Source organism: Hemiscyllium ocellatum, chromosome 10 (genome assembly GCF_020745735.1).
Source record: "Hemiscyllium ocellatum isolate sHemOce1 chromosome 10, sHemOce1.pat.X.cur, whole genome shotgun sequence".
NCBI lineage: Eukaryota > Metazoa > Chordata > Chondrichthyes > Orectolobiformes > Hemiscylliidae > Hemiscyllium > Hemiscyllium ocellatum.
The window spans coordinates 49750784-49768639 of NC_083410.1; the positions used below are offsets into that span (position 1 = coordinate 49750784).

Genomic DNA, 17856 nt, shown 5'->3' on the forward strand with positions numbered 1-17856 from the left:
CTATTGCAATGTCTGCCTTAGGTTTGTATTTATGCCAAGATGACTGAAAACTCTGGTCTATACCTCAGTCAACCACTTTTGCTGATCTACACCCTGTACAACGGTTCCTGTCATTGTGCACATCTCTGCAGGCAATATAATTCAATCTAGGATCACAGTGGAATGGGAGAATTGAAGTCTGAATCCTTGCACTCTTTGGTCCAGGTACACAATCCCTTATCCAAAACACTTGGGACCAGCTGGTTTTCAGAATTTGGAATGTTTCGAATTTCGGAATAAGTTACAGTTCAATTGTGACATTTTAAAAAATCTTACCGAACAGCAGGCTCACTGGAAGTAAAACGGGCCCGGAGACAAAATTGAGGCCTGCCAGTGCTGGGCCAAGCTCCCCGTTCCACGTCGCATAAGTGACATGCATAAGTAGATGTGGAGTTGGGTTAACCGTTTGCACATCATACAAACAATCTTGTTAATGAGATAAAAACATCACAAATAAACCCTTTGGATTTTGGAGCTGTTTGGATTTCAATAAAGGGTTGTCTACCAGTGTTGCCTTTAAAAGGTGCATTACCTGCCTACTTCAGGTCACCCCATATACAAAGTGGTAACATTAGAGGGTAAAGGATCACATTTCCTCTCAACTGTACAGGAAAGTACCATGTATTTAACCCACTCAAGAAATTCCCATGAGTTACACAATAGGGCTGAAATGTACTTAAAAATTTGAAAGAAAAATGTCTCTTTGGCTCCCAGATGACAAGCAGCTACCTTTGCAAGTTTTCTAACCAAACAAGAAATTATTAACTTCACCATGATATACTACTCTGAAATTTCTGCAAATACTAAGACCATAAGACCATAAGACATAGGAGTGGAAGTAAGGCCATCGAGTCCACTCCGCCATTCAATCATGGCTGATTGGCATTTCAACTCCACTTACCAGCGTTCTCCCCATAGCCCTTAATTCCTCAAGACAACAAGAATCTATCAATCTCGGCCTTGAAGACATTTAGCGTCCCGGCCTCAACTGCAATGAATTCCACAGGCCCACCACCCTCTGGCTGAAGAAATGTCTCCGCATTTCTGTTCTGAATTGACCCCCTCTAATTCTAAGGCTGTGTCCACGGGTCCTGGTCTCCTCACCTAACGGAAACAATTTCCTAGCGTCCACCTTTTCCAAGCCATGTATTATCTTGTACGTCTCTATTAAGTCTCCCCATAATCTTCTAAACTCCAACGAATACAATCCCAGTATCCTGAGCCGTTCTTCATATGTTAGACCTGCCATTCCAGGGATCATCCGTGTGAATCTCCACTGGACACGTTCCAGTGTCAGTATGTCCTTCCTGAGGTGTGGGGACCAAAACTGGACACAGTACTCCAAATGGGGCCTAACCAGAGCTTTATAGAGTCTCAGTAGCACATCTCTGCTTTTATATTCCAACCCTCTTGAGATAAGAGACAACATTGCATTTGCTTTCTTAATCACGGACTCAACTTGCATGTTTACCTTTAGAGAATCCTCGACTAGCACTCCCAGATCCCTTTGTGCTTTGGCTTTACTAATTTTCTCACCATTTAGAAAGTAGTCTATGCTTTTATTCTTTTTGCCAAAGTGCAAGACCTCGCACTTGCTCACGTTAAATGTCATGAATCCAGCCACCAGCCAAAGAGCAAGTTTTCAGTGGCTACTGGCATCAGACTGAAACCTACCTGCTCCATTAGCATCGCCAACAGCTCCATTTTCATGCTGTGCACAAAGTGTTTGCAGGATAACTTCAGTGGCCCCCTGCCGTGGTAGAGTTACGTGTTTTAGAAATGGCAAGTTGTTTTTTTTTGCAAATGACTGGCTGGTTTCTCGCCTCTTTCTCAGGAAACCTCCTTCAGGAAACAAAACAATCCACTTCCGATCCCGACTTCTATAGTATTTTTCTAAATGTTTTCTGAGAAGAATCAGCTGCTGGTCACGATGAGCTTTACCCTGAAAAATAAAGTATAAAAATGTAATTGTTTACAGTAGACAGAGTTGACTGACATTGCAATTTGGCTCTGCATAAAGATTACTTTTATCCTCTTAAAAAAAATTCAGATTTCTCAATACCAGCAAATATGCAGTGATACGATCACAATGTAAATATAGATAGCAAGTCCATTAACCTTCCACAAAACAATCCTAAAATTTCCATACCATTCAAATTAAATCCAAGGTTTTATATTGACTAAATAATCTAAAGAACCTTTCTGTTGATCACTGACGTCAGGATACTCTTGATATAGTCTTAAAATTACCCATTCCTTGTTTGAACCAATGCCCTCCTTTGTCTTTGTTACAATTTAACTTAATGTTCATACTTGCTCAACACCATTGCACTTCTATTTCACTGACAATATCCTTTAGTAATTGATTCCATTCAGGACTCCAAAATCTTGAATATTTGCTCAAAAGGCTAATGTTTTGAAAGGTTGAAATAACCTTCTTGGTTCTTCTGCACACCACCTCCATGATTCTCCTTATTGATTAAAACTGCAACAACACTCAAAACTGTGGTCTGACTAGTGAGCCGAACTGTTTTAGTATGGCATCCCCAATTTTTGTACTTAAATCTAGAAGTCAACTTTTTGACTTCTGTTGAATGATAAGTCAACCAATCTCTTACTTGCATTCAACTATTTTCAGAACATACATAGAATATTTATGCCAACTATTTTTCTCTGCATCGACAACATTTCACAACAGTTTCAGTGAATTTCATCTGTTACTTACTTTAGCTAGCTTATTTTATAGACTCTTAGTTTCTATTCAGATTTGACTTCTCCCTGTTAATTCAATATAGTCAATAAATTTGATGTGTTACAACACACAGAGGTGAATCCCTTTGTTAAGTAAACCAAACACACTCAAAACCTCACCTTGCTGTCTGTTAAATATGAGTGACCGAGAACTCCCAAATTCCACAATTTAAAGAAAACAACATGGATTTAAATTTTCAACTCTAAAAGTGAACATTAAACAATAACTATTCACAACTCTAAGCTCTTCCCTTTCTCTTAACTGCTTACTACCTGCCCACAACTCTATAACAATATAGATGTTCCAATGAGAAATTTACTAAAATTATATCAACATAATTTCAAAACCACACAGTCGCCGTATTCTTCTGTCTTCAATCTTCTGGCTGCTGATTTGCCTGGGTTGTCTCCTTTCTTTTTACTACAAGTAGGTTTCATATGAAAAGGTACCTTTTCGTAGAGTGTGTTTTTATAATTTCTTTGAAAGTAAGACTTGAGATGGGTAATTAGCTTTTCACAAGTTTCTTCCTCCATGGCAGTTGTTCTCTGGCCAATTTTCAGGATGCACATATTTTATATCATCCAAACATTGGATTGTTTCATTGAATTTACCATTTTGCCAAAATCTAACCAAACTCTATTGGGTTTTGGTATCATGGGGCATAATTTAAACTTATTAGTTAAATTCGAATTGTTGTCAAAACAGCAATCAAAACTCAGGTATCCATTTCAGTCAAATATTACTTATTTTCAATTTTCCCGTACACTCTGGGACTACCATATAGTCACATACACAGGTGCTTGTAATATCTCAGTTCAGAGCAGCATTCACTCTCTCTTAAAAAGGTACAGTACATGCCTTCAACTTCATAACAGATGATTGCACTTACAATAACAATTTAGAAATGGAGCAATCCTAAACAGATCCCGGGAGGTAATTCACTTCACTTAAATCTCAATTCTCATTTTTCCCCACTCCTAAACAAAAGGAAAAAAATTGAACTGAGTTGTTGGATTGAGGAAGCTACAGAAAAGGAGGGGCAATGAATTAACAGTTTTTAAAAATGGCTATACATTTTAAATGGTGATGTTGAGAGATAGGAATGACATGGAATATGCCATAGGTAGCAACAATTTAGATAGAAGGAAGAATGAGCTGCTCACTATAGGTGACCAATGTTAATAGGGGATGTTAATGGTATCCATAATAGATGGAATGCAAGGTCAGATACACAAATTGGAGTTAAATAGGTAGATTCTGAATTATCTGTTTCAGCCAAAACTGCATAAAGGAAGAGAAATGGAATCATGGTTTGCAGCTTGTGGCAAGGGCCTTAAACAATTATTTGGATTATCTGAAGCTTTAATGTACCAGAGTTAATATCAGTAAAGGCTGGAAAACCAGTAAAAAAGCCTGACCACAGAGATGTTGAGGTGGTTTTGAGAATGGTATGAATATTCTATGATGTTAAGTGATGCAGAAAGGAGAAACGAAAATATATCATCGTCCAGTCAATTACAGAGGCTGTTACTTGTAGCAATGTTTTGGTGCTGCAGGAGAGATAGAAACACAATTTTAACAAAATTCTTTCATGGAGTTTGGATGTTGTTGTCTCGCCCTAATTGCCTTTGAAAAGATGGCAGTGAGTGGTCTTCTGGAATCTCTGCAGTCCATTTGGTGACATTGAATGAACGGTAACATATTTCCAAGTCGCGATGATAATGGCTTACATGTGGTGGTGTTCAGAGGGGTCTGCTGCCCTCATCATTCTAGATGGTAGTGGTTACGGGTTTGGAAGGTTCTACGGACCTTGGTGAATCTCTGCACAGTATATACTGCTACTAAGCTTCAATGGTGAAAGGACTAAATACTTGTAGATGTGGTGCCAAACAAGCAAGCTGCTTCATCTTGGATGGTGTAAAACTGGAGTATTGTTGCAGCTGTACTCATCTGGGTAAGTAAGGAGCATTCTATCATAATCCTTAATTGTGCTTTGTAAATGGGGGACAATTTTTAGGGTGACTGGAGATTCAAACATGGAAAGTGCATGAAATGACAGATGGGCAGGAATTAGAGACAACACATTTGAGGGCTTCATTGAGAAAAAGGTTCGAGATGGGGATTGCTTATACAGTAGAAGGATATATGGTAATTTAAAAAAAGGAAATTGGTGGCTCAAATTTCAAAATAACCTACAATGCTAACTAGTATAAGCCCAGTACAGAGGTTGAGTGGCCAACAACCTAGCAGGAACTGGAGCTGAATCTCTGACATGAACTGAAAGAGCATTTGATGAGAACTAGCAGACTGAGAAATTGGGAAAAAAGACCTTAAGATTTTGGGTAGGATTGCTCTGGGGAAAGGTTGGCATGGTGATATAGACTACAAGGGGAAGCAGAAGTGATGGGTTAGCAGTCAATCTGAATTTTATTGACAAAGTTGTCCAAGAGAACCTCATGTTTGCTACAATATGTAATGGGGAAGGATAAAGAAGGAATCAGTTTAAGGAAACAGTTCAGAAGACAAGCATTACCTTTGCTTTCCAAAACTGTATTGAAGCAGTTGACACCAATGTTAAATCTATGTGAGGCCCAATAATACTTGCTGGGTACTAATCAGATCAGACAATGGATGTTTGTATCAGTGGACTCTTCCTTCAACTAAAGGGACCACAACTGGGAGTCAAAATCAGGGAACATTAGTTCTATAGTCCCCACACCAAAGAACCTAACCATGAAGATGATGCAAGGTGAGTGTGGAAGGGAAAAAAAAACAACTTTTCACCTAGCTGAAAACTGACAAAGATAAGAGAAGACCCATTTGGCATAATAGATTTTGATCAGAAAGGGATAGTGACTGTGAGGGAATAAGAAACATGAAAAAGTTGCAGTAAAAATATAATTTTGTAAATTGATAAAGTTCAGGAATTTTTAAAGAATACATGGTACTGAAATTTTTAAAATTTAAATAATTACTAATAAGAATGTTAAATATTTTCAATCAGTACTGAACAAACTGCTGAAGCTGTGGACTAACAAGTCACCAGTACCTTCTTTTCAAACTTGTTCATGGGGTTTTGGCCCAGCAATATGGGAGGAAGGATATTATAGTTCAAAGTCAGATGGTGTGACTTGGGAGGGAACTTGTAGGTGTTGTTGTTCCTTGAATCTGCTGCCCTTGTCCTTGTTGGTAGGAGAGTTTCAAGTTTGGAAAATAGAATTAAAGGAGCTTTGGAGAGTCACTGCCGTACATTTGCAAATAATATAGCTACTGAGCGTCACAGGTGAAGAAAGAGAACGTTGAAGGTGTTGACTGGTTTGCCAACCAAGCAGCTGCTTCATCTTGGATGGTGTAAAGCTTGTGTTGTTGGCAGTTGCACTTAGCCAGGTAAGTGGAGAGTATCCCATCACACTCCTGACGTGTGCATTGGAAAGGATGGACATGTATTGGTAAAACTGAAGGCAAGTTAAATGCTGCAGAATTTATGATCTCGACCTGATCTTGTAGTCACAGTACTTATGTGAATGGTACAGTTCATTTTCTGGTCAATTGTAAGCCCTCCCCAGGTTATTGATAGTGATAATGCCATTAAATATCAAGGGTTGATGGTTACATTCTGTTGTTGGAAATGGTCATTGCCTGACACTTGTGTGGCACAAAAGTTACTTATCATTTATCTGCCCAAACCTCCATTTTCTCCAAATCTTGCTGCAAATGGATAAATCCTGTTTAATTTTCAGTGCAGTCACAAATTGTGCTGAGACGACAATCAACAACAAACATCCCCACTTCTGACATGGAGGGAAGGTCAGTGACGAAGCAACTGAAGATGGTTGGGTCTGGGACAGTACCTTGAAAATCTTGCAGGGATCCCCTGTGGTCGTTCCCCTGGAAAACAAGTATACCATTTTGGATACTGATTTGGTGGTGATGGTGGTGGTGCAGAAACTACTTACTAAGGGTAGAAAGAGGGATAAGGAAGTAAGGCAGGATTTCTGGGAGCTAGGGTGGAAGCGGAGAGCGAAAACAGAGTTGTTATCTCTGGTTTGTTACCCATGCCATGTGATAGCAGGGCAAGGAACAGGGAGAAATATCATCTGAACACATGGCTGCAGGAGGGAAGGTTTCAGGTACATGGATAATTGGGGCTCATTCTGGGGCTGCTGAGACCTCTACAAGCAGGACGGTCTTCACTTGAACCAGAGAGGTAATAATATCCCGAGTGGAAAATTTGCTGGTGCTATTCAGGTGGGTTTAAACTAGCTTAGCAGGGGGATAGGAACCTGAGGTGTGGTTCCAGTGCACAGGAGGATGAGAATAGGGAGGCATGGACAGGATTAAGGTCACAGGAATGTGCTAACAGACAGCAAGCTGGTATGAAGTTGGTCTGAACCATCTACTTCAACACCAGAAGTATCCAAAATAAGGTAGGTGAGTTTACTGCATAGATAGGTACCTGGGACTTCTATGTTGTAGCAATTTCGGAGACATGGAATAGAGCATGGTCAGAAATGACTATTGCAGGTTCCAGGGTTTAGATCTTTCATTAAAAACAGGGTAGGCGGTAAAAGAGGGGGAGGTGTGGCGTTGTTAGTCAAGGACAGTTTAATGGTGGCTAAAAGAACATATGACGAGGACTCGTCTACTGAGGTAGTATGGGCGGAGGTTAGAAACAGGAGAGGAGAGGTCACACTGCTGTGAGTTTTTTTTTGAAAAACATAGGCCTCCGCAGAGTTCCAGGGATGTGAAGGACAGGATCGGCAAAACGATTCTGGGTAGGAGTGAAAAGAACAAGGTGGTCATTGTGGGGGACTTCAACTTCCCAACATTGTCTGGAAATGTTAAAACTTTAGTACATCGGATGGATCAGTTTTTATCCAATGTGTGCAGGAGTGTTTCCTGACACAGTATGTTGAAGCGTCGACAAGAAGGGAGGCCACACTATAGATGGTAATGACCAGGCCAGGTGTTTAATTTAGTGGTAAGGTGAGCACTTTGGATAAAGTAACCAGAATTCGGTTACGTTTAGTTGAACGATGGAAAGAGATAGGTACATTCCACAGGGGAAGAGAGTGATTGATAGGGCAAGGGCAATTATAATGCGTTTAGGCAAGACTTAGGATGCATAGAATGGAGTAGCAAAATGCAGGGGATGGGGACAATCGAGATGTGGAGCTGGTTTAAGGAACAGATGTTGCGTGTCCTTGATAGATGTGTCCCTGTTAGGCAGGGAGGAAGTGATAAGGTAAGGGAACCATGGTTTACTACAGAAATTGCATCTCTTGTTAAGCAAAAGGAGGAGGCTTATGTGAAGATGAGACAAGATGGTTCCGATGAGGCGATAGAGAGTTACAGATTAGCTAGGAACGATTTTAAAAAAAGAGAGTTAAGAGCAAAGAGGGGACAGGAGCAGTCTTTAGCAGGTAGAATAAAGGAGAACCCTAAAGCTTTCTATAAGTATGTCAGAAATAAAAGGATGACTGGTTGGAATAGAGCCAGTCAAAGACAGAAGTGGGGAGTTGTGTGTGGACCATGTGGAGATCGGAGAGGTGCTGAACGAATATTTCTTATCAGTTTCCCCCAGGAAAAGGAGAAGAACGAGATATGAGATATTAGACTATTAGGATTGAGGTTAGTAAGGAAGAGGTGTTATCAATTCTAGTAGGAGTAAAAGTAGACAAGTCCCCAGGCCAGATAGGATTTATCCGAGGATTCTCTGGGAAGCTAGGGAGGTGGTGTTGGAGCCTTCGGCTTTCATCTTTGAGTCGTCATTGTCGAAAAATTTAGTACCAAAAGACTGGAAGATTGCAAATGTTGTGCCCTCGTTCAAGAAAAAAGTGAGGTCTGCAGATGCTGGAGATCAGAGCTGAAAATGTGTTGCTGGTTAAAGCACAGCAGGTCAGGCAGCATCCAAGGAACAGGAAATTCGACGTTTCGGGCAAAAGCCCTTCATCAGGAACCATTCCTGATGAAGGGCTTTTGCCCGAAAAGTCAAATTTCCTGTTCCTTGGATGCTGCCTGACCTGCTGCGCTTTAACCAGCAACACATTTTCAGCCCTTGTTCAAGAAGGGCAGTAGAAATGACTCAGGTAATTACAGACCAGTGAGCCTTACGTCTGTTGTAGGAAAAGTTTTGGGAAGAATAATAAGAGATAGGATTTATAATCATCTAACAAGCAACAATTTGATTACAAATAGTCAACATAGTTTCATCAAATGCAGGTCATGTCTCAAACCTCACTGAGTTTTTTTGAGAAGGTGACCAAGCATGTGGATGAGGATACGGCAGTTGACGTGTTGTACATGGATTTCAGTAAAGTCTTTGATAAGGTTCCACGTGGTAAACTGTTGGAGAAAATGAAGAGGCATGGGAAGGAGGGTGATCTAGCATTGTGGATTAGAAACTGGCTTTCTGTAAGAAGGCAGCAAGTGGTGGTTGATGGAAAATATTCAGCCTGGAATATGGTTACCAGCGCTGTGCCACAAGGATCTGTTTTGGAACCACTGCAGTTTGTCATTTTTATAAATGACTTAGATGCAGGCATAGGTGGATGAGTTAGTAAGTTTGCAGATGACACTAAAGGCGGTGAAGCAGTGGACAGTGTGGAAGAATGTTACAGGTTGCAGGAGGACTTGGATAAACTGAGAATTGGGCTAAGAGGTAGCAAATGGAGTTCAATGCAGATTATTGAGAGGTGATTCAATCTGCAAAGAGTAACAGGAAGGCAGAATACTGGGTCAATGAAGATTCTTGGCAGTGTGGATGTGAAGAAGGATCTTGGAGTCCATGTACATAGATCCTTGAAAGTTGCCACCCAGGTTGATAGTGCTGTTAAGAAGGCATACGGTGTGTTAGCTTTTATTGGTGGAGGGATTGCATTCTGGAGCCGTAATGTCATGCTGCAACTATACAAAACGCTAGTGGGGGCACACTTGGAATATTGTGTACAGTTCTGGTCACCCCATTACAGGAAGGACGTGGAAGCATTGGAAAAATTGCAGAGGAGATTTACCAGGATATTGCCTGGTCTGAAGCGAAGGTCTTACAAGGAAAGGCTGAGTGACTTGGGTCTGTTCTCATTGGAAAGAAGGCAGCTAAGAGGAGATTTGATAGAGACATACAACATGATCAGAGGATTAAATAGGGTAGACAGTGAAAGTCTTTTTCCAAGGATGATAACGTCAGCTTGTATGAGGGTGCATAACTACAAATTGATGGGTGATAGATTTAAGACAGATGTCAGGTTCTTTACTCAGTGATAAGGGCTTGGAATGCCCTGCTTGCCAATGTAGTTAGGTAAAAACAATGACTGCAGATGTTGGAAACCAGATTCTGGATCAGTGGTGCTGGAAGAGCACAGCAGTTCAGGCAGCATCCAACGAGCAGCGAAATCGACGTTTCGGGCAAAAGCCCTTCATCAGGAATAAAGGCAGTGAGCCTGAAGCGTGGAGAGATAAGCTAGAGGAGAGTGGGGTGTGGGGAGAGAGTAGCATAGAGTACAATGGGTGAGTGGGGGAGGAGATGAAGGTGATAGTTCAGGGAGGAGAGGGTGGAGTGGATAGGTGGAAAAGAAGATAGGCAGGTTGGACAAGTCCGGACAAGTCATGGTGATAGTGCTGAGCTGGAAGTTTAAAACTAGGATGAGGTGGGGGAAGGGGAAATGAGGAAGCTGTTGAAGTCCACATTGATGCCCTGGGGTTGAAGTGTTCCGAGGCGGAAGATGAGGCATTCTTCCTCCAGGCGTCTGGTGGTGAGGGAGCGGCGGTGAAGGAGGCCAGGACCTCCATGTCCTTGGCAGAATGGGAGGAGGAGTTGAAATGTGGGGCCACGGGGCGGTGTGGTTGATTGGTGCGGGTATCTCGGAGATGTTCCCTAAAGCACTCTGCTAGGAGGCGCCCAGTCTCCCCAATGTAGAGGAGACTGCATCGGGAGCAACGGATACAATAAATGATATTAGTGGATGTGCAGGTAGAACTTTGATGGATGTGGAAGGCTCCTTTAGGGCCTTGGATAGAGGTGAGGGAGGAGGTGTGGGCACCGGTTTTACAGTTCCTGCGGTGGCAGGGGAAAGTGCCAGGATGGGAGGGTGGGTCGTAGGGGAGCGTGGACCTGACCAGGTAGTCACGGAGGGAACGGTCTTTGCAGAAGGCGGAAAGGGTTGGGGAGGGAAATATATCCCTGGTGGTGGGGTCTTTTTGGAGCTGGCGGAAATGTCGGCGAATGATTTGGTTTATGCGAAGGTTGGTAGGGTGGAAGGTGAGCACCAGGGGCGTTCTGTCCTTGTTACGGTTGGAGGGGTGTGGTCTGAGGGCGGAGGTGCGGGATGTGGACGAGATGCGTTGGAGGGCATCTTTAACCACGTGGGAAAGGAAATTGCGGTCTCTAAAGAAGGAGGCCATCTGGTGTGTTCTATGGTGGAACTGGTCCTCCTGGGAGCAGATACGGCAGAGGCGGAGGAATTGGGAATACGGGATGGCATTTTTGCAAGAGATAGGGTGGGAAGAGGTGTAATCCAGGTAGCTGTGGAAGTCGGTGGGTTTGTGAAAAATGTCAGTGTCAAGTCGGTCATCATTAATGGAGATGGAGAGGTCCAGGAAGGGGAGGGAGGTGTCAGAGATGGTCCAGGTAAATTTAAGGTCAGGGTGGAATGTGTTGGTGAAGTTGATGAATTGCTCAACCTCCTCACAGGAGCACGAGGTGGCGCCAATGCAGTCATCAATGTAGCAGAGGAAGAGGTGGGGAGTGGTGCCGGTGTAATTACGGAAGATCGACTGTTCTACGTAGCCAACAAAGAGACAGGCATAGCTGGGGCCCATATGTGTGCTCATGGCTACCCCTTTGGTCTGGAGGAAGTGGGAGGATTCAAAGGAGAAATTGTTAAGGGTGAGGACCAGTTCGGCCAAACGAAGGAGTGTGTCGATGGAAGGGTACTGTTGGGGACGTAGGGAGAGGAAAAAACGGAGGGCTTGGAGGCCCTGGTCATGGCAGATGGAGGTGTAAAGGTATTGGATATCCATGGTGAAGATGAGGCATTGTGGGCCGGGGAAACGGAAGTCTTGAAGGAGGTGGAGGGCGTGGGTGGTGTCTCGAACGTATGTTGAGAGTTCCTAGACTAGGGAGGATAGGACAGTGTCGAGGTAGGTAGAGATGAGTTCAGTGGGGCAGGAGCATGCTGAGACAATGGGTCGGCCAGGCTTGTGGATCTTGGGAAGAAGGTAGAACCGGGCAGTGCGGGGTTCCCAGTCTATGAGGTTGGAAGCTGTGGGTGGGAGATCTCCTGAGGTGATGAGGTTCTGTATTTTCAGTGGGGCAGGAGCATGCTGAGACAATGGGTCGGCCAGGGTGGTCAGGCTGATGAAGGCCTTTATTCCTGATGAAGAGCTTTTGCCCAAAACGTCGATTTCGCTGCTCGTTGGATGCTGCCTGCCAATGTAGTTAACTCATTCACATTCGGGAGATTTAAACATTCCTTGGATAAGCACGTGGGTGATGATGGGATAGTGTAGAAGGATGAGGCTTAGATTAGTTCACAGGTCAGCGCAACATCGAGGGCCGAAGGGCCTGTTCTGCACAATACTGTTCTACGTTCTATAACCTCTTGCAGTGATTTCCTGGAGCCAAGATGACTGACCTACAAAACACACTATACATGATGCAGACACTGAGAAAATTCCCTTGACTCCAATCAACTCAGTTTTGCTAGAGTTTCTTGATGTCATATTCTGCTAAATGTTGTTTTTCTGTCAAGGCCAGACATTCGCACCTCCCCTCTGGAGTTCAGTTCTTTTGTCCATGTTTGGAACAAGCCTGTAACAAAGACAGCTGAATAGGCCTTATGGAACCCAAACGGAGTGTCAGTGCAGGTTGTTCCTTTGCTAGTGAGGTATGAAAGCATGTTCAAAAACATTGATGAGACACAGAAGAACGATAGGGTGGTAACTAGCCAAGTTAAATGTGTCATCCATCTTCTGTACAGGACATCTGGCATCTTTCCACATTAGCTAGGGGTAAGCTGTTCCAAGCTCTGCAGCACAAGTCTTCAACACAAGTCACTTTTCTCTTTTACTGGTTCCCTCTCCAACAACTGCAAACCCAGGCTAGCAGTTACAAACTTGAGGAGCAACCCCTGGTGATAGGGATGGAAGTCTCCCACCCAGCGATGGTGAGGGCAGTGTCTGAGACATAGTCATATTCACAGAATTGTACTTTAAAGACAACGTCAGGCTGTTGCTTGACTGGTTTGTAGAATGGCTCTCAGTTTTGGCTGTAACTTACAGACGTCAGTAAGGAAAACTTTGCAAATGTTGCCACTATAGCTTCCAGTGCGTAGGTTGATTCAGCATGGTTCCTTGATGTGAAAAATAGCAAAGGTGACTCCCTTAAAGGGGGAGGGAGATAGAACACAGGAGACTATAGGCTAAGTAAGTTGTCACAAAGGAACATGGCAGCAGCCATTAGTAAAGATGCTATAGCCTAGCACTTGACATTTTACCAAGGTAAACAGACAAAGTTACACAATTTTGTGGATCGGCAATGCATCAATTTAAAAATGGGGATGCCACTTAGGAACGAGTAAATAATTTGTTTTATTTAAAGGGATGAAAGTTATTGGAATTCTCTACCACAAAAAGCTACTGAAGTTCAGTCTTTGAGAACATATAAAAAAGGTAGAGATTGATAGATTTCTAAATATGAATGACAAAGGGTTATGGAGGTAATGCCTTTTACCTGCACTAAGTGTTCAATCAACCATGTATTAAATGCCAAAGCAGGCTTGATGGAATGAATGGACAACTCCTACTACTTTTGGAAATCACTAAGTGCAACCCTTTTATCAAGCAAGAACAGTTTATTCGCATCTACTCTGTACAGACCAGTCATGATTTGAAAATTTCAATCGAATTTCGTTTTAGCTTATCCTCTCCAAGGAAAATAATCACAACTTCTCCAATGCATGTTTGTAACTGAAGTTTCTTATCCTTGGAACTATCCTTATAAACCTCTTCTGCACTTACTCTAACATGTTCACATCCTTCCTGAAGTGCGGTGCCCAAATCAGTACACATTACTCCAGCTGATCTCTGGCAGATGTCTTATACAGGTCCAGCACCTCACTGCACTTGTATTCTATGTTCCTATCAATAAAGCCAAAGATACGGTGTACTTGATTAAATCACTTTCTAGACCTGCCCTGCCTATTTAGTAATTTATGTATGCACACATACGAATTAGGGCCATCAGGTCCCTTCAGCCTGCTCTGCATTCAATAAGATCATGTCTGATCTATTGGCATTCCAAATTCAATATTTCCATCTACCTCTTTTGATTCCGTTGTCTAACAAGAATTCATCTACCTCTGGCTCAAATGGTGGAGATAGTCTAATTGAATGTGCTTAAGGCAGAGTATTCCAAAGATGCACAACTCTCAGAAAACAAATTTTTATCTTTGTCCTAAAAGGATAACCACTAATTTTAGAACAACACCCTTTATGTACTTAATCAAGTTTTTAAAAAATTATTTTTGGGATGTGGGCATTGCTGACTAGCCAGCATTTATTGCCCATTCCTAGTTACCCTTGGAGGAGAATTTGCAGCTGGTAGGAGGTCACCCATCTTCTGAACTCCACTGAAAAGAAGCCCTGTCTGTTTAATCTTCCCTTTTATGCTGAACTGGTCTGTCCAAGCATCAAACTAGTAAACCACCTCCAAGCCATCTCCAACATACTTGCATTCTCCCTAAATAAGGAGACCAAATCTACATACAGTATTCAAGATGTGGTCTCACTAATAACATGCTTAATTTTATGTTGCTGTGCATGCATGCTAACCTTTTAGGACTCTTGCAGTAGCACACATAGATCTCTCTGCACTGGAATTTTTCAGTCATTTGGTACTTAAGTAATACTCTGCTTTTTTATTCTTCCTGCCAAAGTGAACTATTTAATATTTTTCCACATTATACTCCATTTATCAGAATTTTGCCCATTCAACCTATCAAGTTTACAAACTATTATCTTCACTACATATTTTCCTACTCTCCTTGTATCACTTCCAAATGTAGTTGGCATGTATTTGTTCCCTTTATCTAACTTTTTAATATAAATCTTCAAAAAGTTGAAGCCGCAGCACAGAATTTTCTACCAACCAGAAAAATGCCCATTTATGCATGCTCGGTTTCTTGTCAATCAGTATTCTATCCATACTAGTATGTTAGCATAGATGCCATGAACTCCTACTTTACACCTGTGACACCTTGGATTGGCAGAAGGCATCCTACAAATGCAGTATGTCAACAGACTGTTTCTGGTCCACAGTTGATGTTACTCCATCAAACAACTCCAATTAATTGGCTAAACATGATTGGCCTTTAATAAAACATGTTGGCTTGTCACAATGAGCTCACTTTTTTTTTTAAAATGTGTACAGCTTGAATTGCCTTAAATAATTGCTTAATTCTAAAATCTTCCCCAGAACAAACGTCAAGCTAAGTAGCCTACGATTTCCTGCTTTCTGCCTCACACACTCTGCAATAGACCAAGGTTATCATCAATACATCACTGTTTACTGGAGACAACACAGGATGAAAATGTTATAAACACGTTGATAACTGACATTCGATCAAATAATTAATGTAGAAAATGAAAAGTCTTGAAGCAATTTTCATCTCTGCCTCAGTAAATCCTGCTCAAGGCCATCCAAGTTACACTTTGCAACAGTAAAGTATGTCAGTAATTCTACCACTGATATGGGTGATAAAACAATGAAACATATTTTTGAAAATGTTTCCAGCTACAAAGAGGAAACCAAGTTTCCCAGGAATCCAATCACTCATGAAAAGAACTAGTATTTTAATATCAAGCTAGTGCCCAAACATTGTTTTATGTAGTAACATGCAATACGACCAGTCATGTTAAGCTCACATATCTGTTCCAATCACAAGAACAAAAGAATCAGTATTTCAATTATTTCGTTAAAAATTAATTAGCTACAGGTAGCAAACTCAAAGCATGTCTCCAGGTATGGTTTACAATGAATTAAGTAAACAAATAAGCTGAAGGTAGGTATTCAGGTTACCCCAAAAAATACATTTCAGTGAAATATAAACATGATGATGTATAAGTATGAATACAAGTATCAAAGAGAGACTGCGGTAAATAGGTCAGGCAGGAGAACAGGAAACAGGCAGAAATGTCGATGTAGACATCTTTTTAGAATCTGCAGTTTTAAAAAAACAAAGTAAGTAGCATGGATGACTGCACTTCAATTTCAATGGAGAACATCCACAACACAAAGCAGACCTTAATGCCAACAATAAGTGACACAAATGCTTCAATTCACAGAGGATGAGAGAGAGAAATGGGAAACTCACCATGATGCAATGAAAAACTCAAAGACACTGATCAAATCATGTAAAAGAAGGGCTCACATTACATTAGAAAATGTTTTATATTCAACAGAAGAATGCTTATCATTATTATTTGGTGCATAGTGCAGTTACAAGCATGATGATAGCATGCCCTAGTTTATTTTCCAATCCCCTGACAAAAACTCCAGAATTGTCTGGAAACCATACAAGCATTATGCTCCACAGTAAACAGTAATGCCTTCTATTGTTTATGTGGCTATTCTGAAAATATATGGCGCTAATTAGCAAAACATTTCCCTCACCTGTCGAATGAAGAAATCTCCATGGATGAGAGAGACAACACCGAAGTTTGTAAATTTGAAAATGTATTCCATTAGCCACATCATATGGCGAACTACCTGTTGGACAAAACAAAAAAAAATTTAATTGGCATGTTATCAGCATGAGAAAACAGTCAACTGATTGAGGATCACTGGAAATTCAACCGAATCTTAAAATGTGAAAGCAACTTGTGTACCTCAAAAAATAATTGACTCTTTACTCACCACAAAGCCATTTATGGTCACATAAATTAATTCCAAATACAGTAACAAATACAAATTATAATCGGAATGCAAAATCTTTGCTTCATTATTCTTTTGTCTGCAAATGAACATTAGCCTTTCATTCAATCACATCAGTCGGTACCCTTCGTTTTTTTGTTCCTGTTTAGAAAATACTTTCATTTTATCTTCAGATCTTTTTATAGTCCCCACCCTTTGTTAATGCTGTCAGTCTATTTAGCAGATAAAACTGGAAAACTGACAAGAGACTCCTGCACAAAGAAGGATGGCTTAATAAACATTATCATTTTAAAAATACAATGTAGCTAAGGCGATGCTTTGGTTTAGCATTCTGCTAATTGCCAAAAGATTCAAAATCTTGAATTTTTGCAGCAAGTCTTTTAGCAGCATAGTTGTAATACTTTTAAAGTCTCAACTCCGTGCATGTTCACTCCTTAATAACAATTTTGCAATGAAATGACATCACAATATAAAATGATTTAGTTTTTAAAATTGTATGTATCACTTTAACCCCAAAAGGCATTGATTGGAATGTTTCCACTTTCTTTTAAAAAAAGCATGCCAAACTTTATCCCTTGGAACTTGAATTGCAGACGGTGAGGTTATATTGCGTCAGAATTAGAGTATGGGTCTGAAACTGTCAAGTGCAGACTTCAGATAAGTATCAATGTGAAGATGCAACAATGCAATAGTAATGCTTAAGACATTATATATGAATGCATATTTCATGGCAATCATCAGACTTATTAATTCTCAAAATCCACTGTTTTCTTGTTGTCTAAATCAAATTGCTGACAGCTGTAAATTGATAGAAGATCTTGCAAACAAAGTTTCTCTTTTGATGGAAACTAGCTTGTTTCAAGTTCTTGGAAAGCGATCACAGTTCAGCTCAGGAGCAGAATGGCCCTGGTAAAACCTAAATTAAGCAGCATGGATCTGGTTTTTGCTGAGCAAGAGCAAAACCTTGAATTGTTTGGATTCATTCTGGATTAAATAGGCTCTTAACAAGGAATTCAGTTAAACAGATTTACATGAACTGTAGGCAATGTGCTTATTACAGAAAACAAAATATTATATAAGCAGCCAAGCAAAGATTTTTGGTAGATACAAGAGGAGGTTTGCCCATAATTGCTAG

The 17856-nt window shown here is 41.1% G+C and overlaps 1 protein-coding gene across 8 annotated transcripts in view; it reads right to left on the reverse strand.

Moving 5' to 3' along the window:
- lpgat1 (lysophosphatidylglycerol acyltransferase 1) overlaps window positions 1-17856 on the reverse strand; it is a 133838-nt gene that overhangs the window by 73982 nt on the left and 42000 nt on the right. For all 8 annotated transcript variants that reach the window (XM_060831490.1, XM_060831491.1, XM_060831489.1 and 5 more), the window contains 2 exons: window positions 16461-16556; window positions 1714-1981 (listed from right to left, as the gene is read on the reverse strand). In XM_060831490.1, the coding sequence (XP_060687473.1) occupies window positions 1714-1981; window positions 16461-16556 (364 nt within the window). The remainder of the gene's footprint in view (window positions 1-1713; window positions 1982-16460; window positions 16557-17856) is intronic.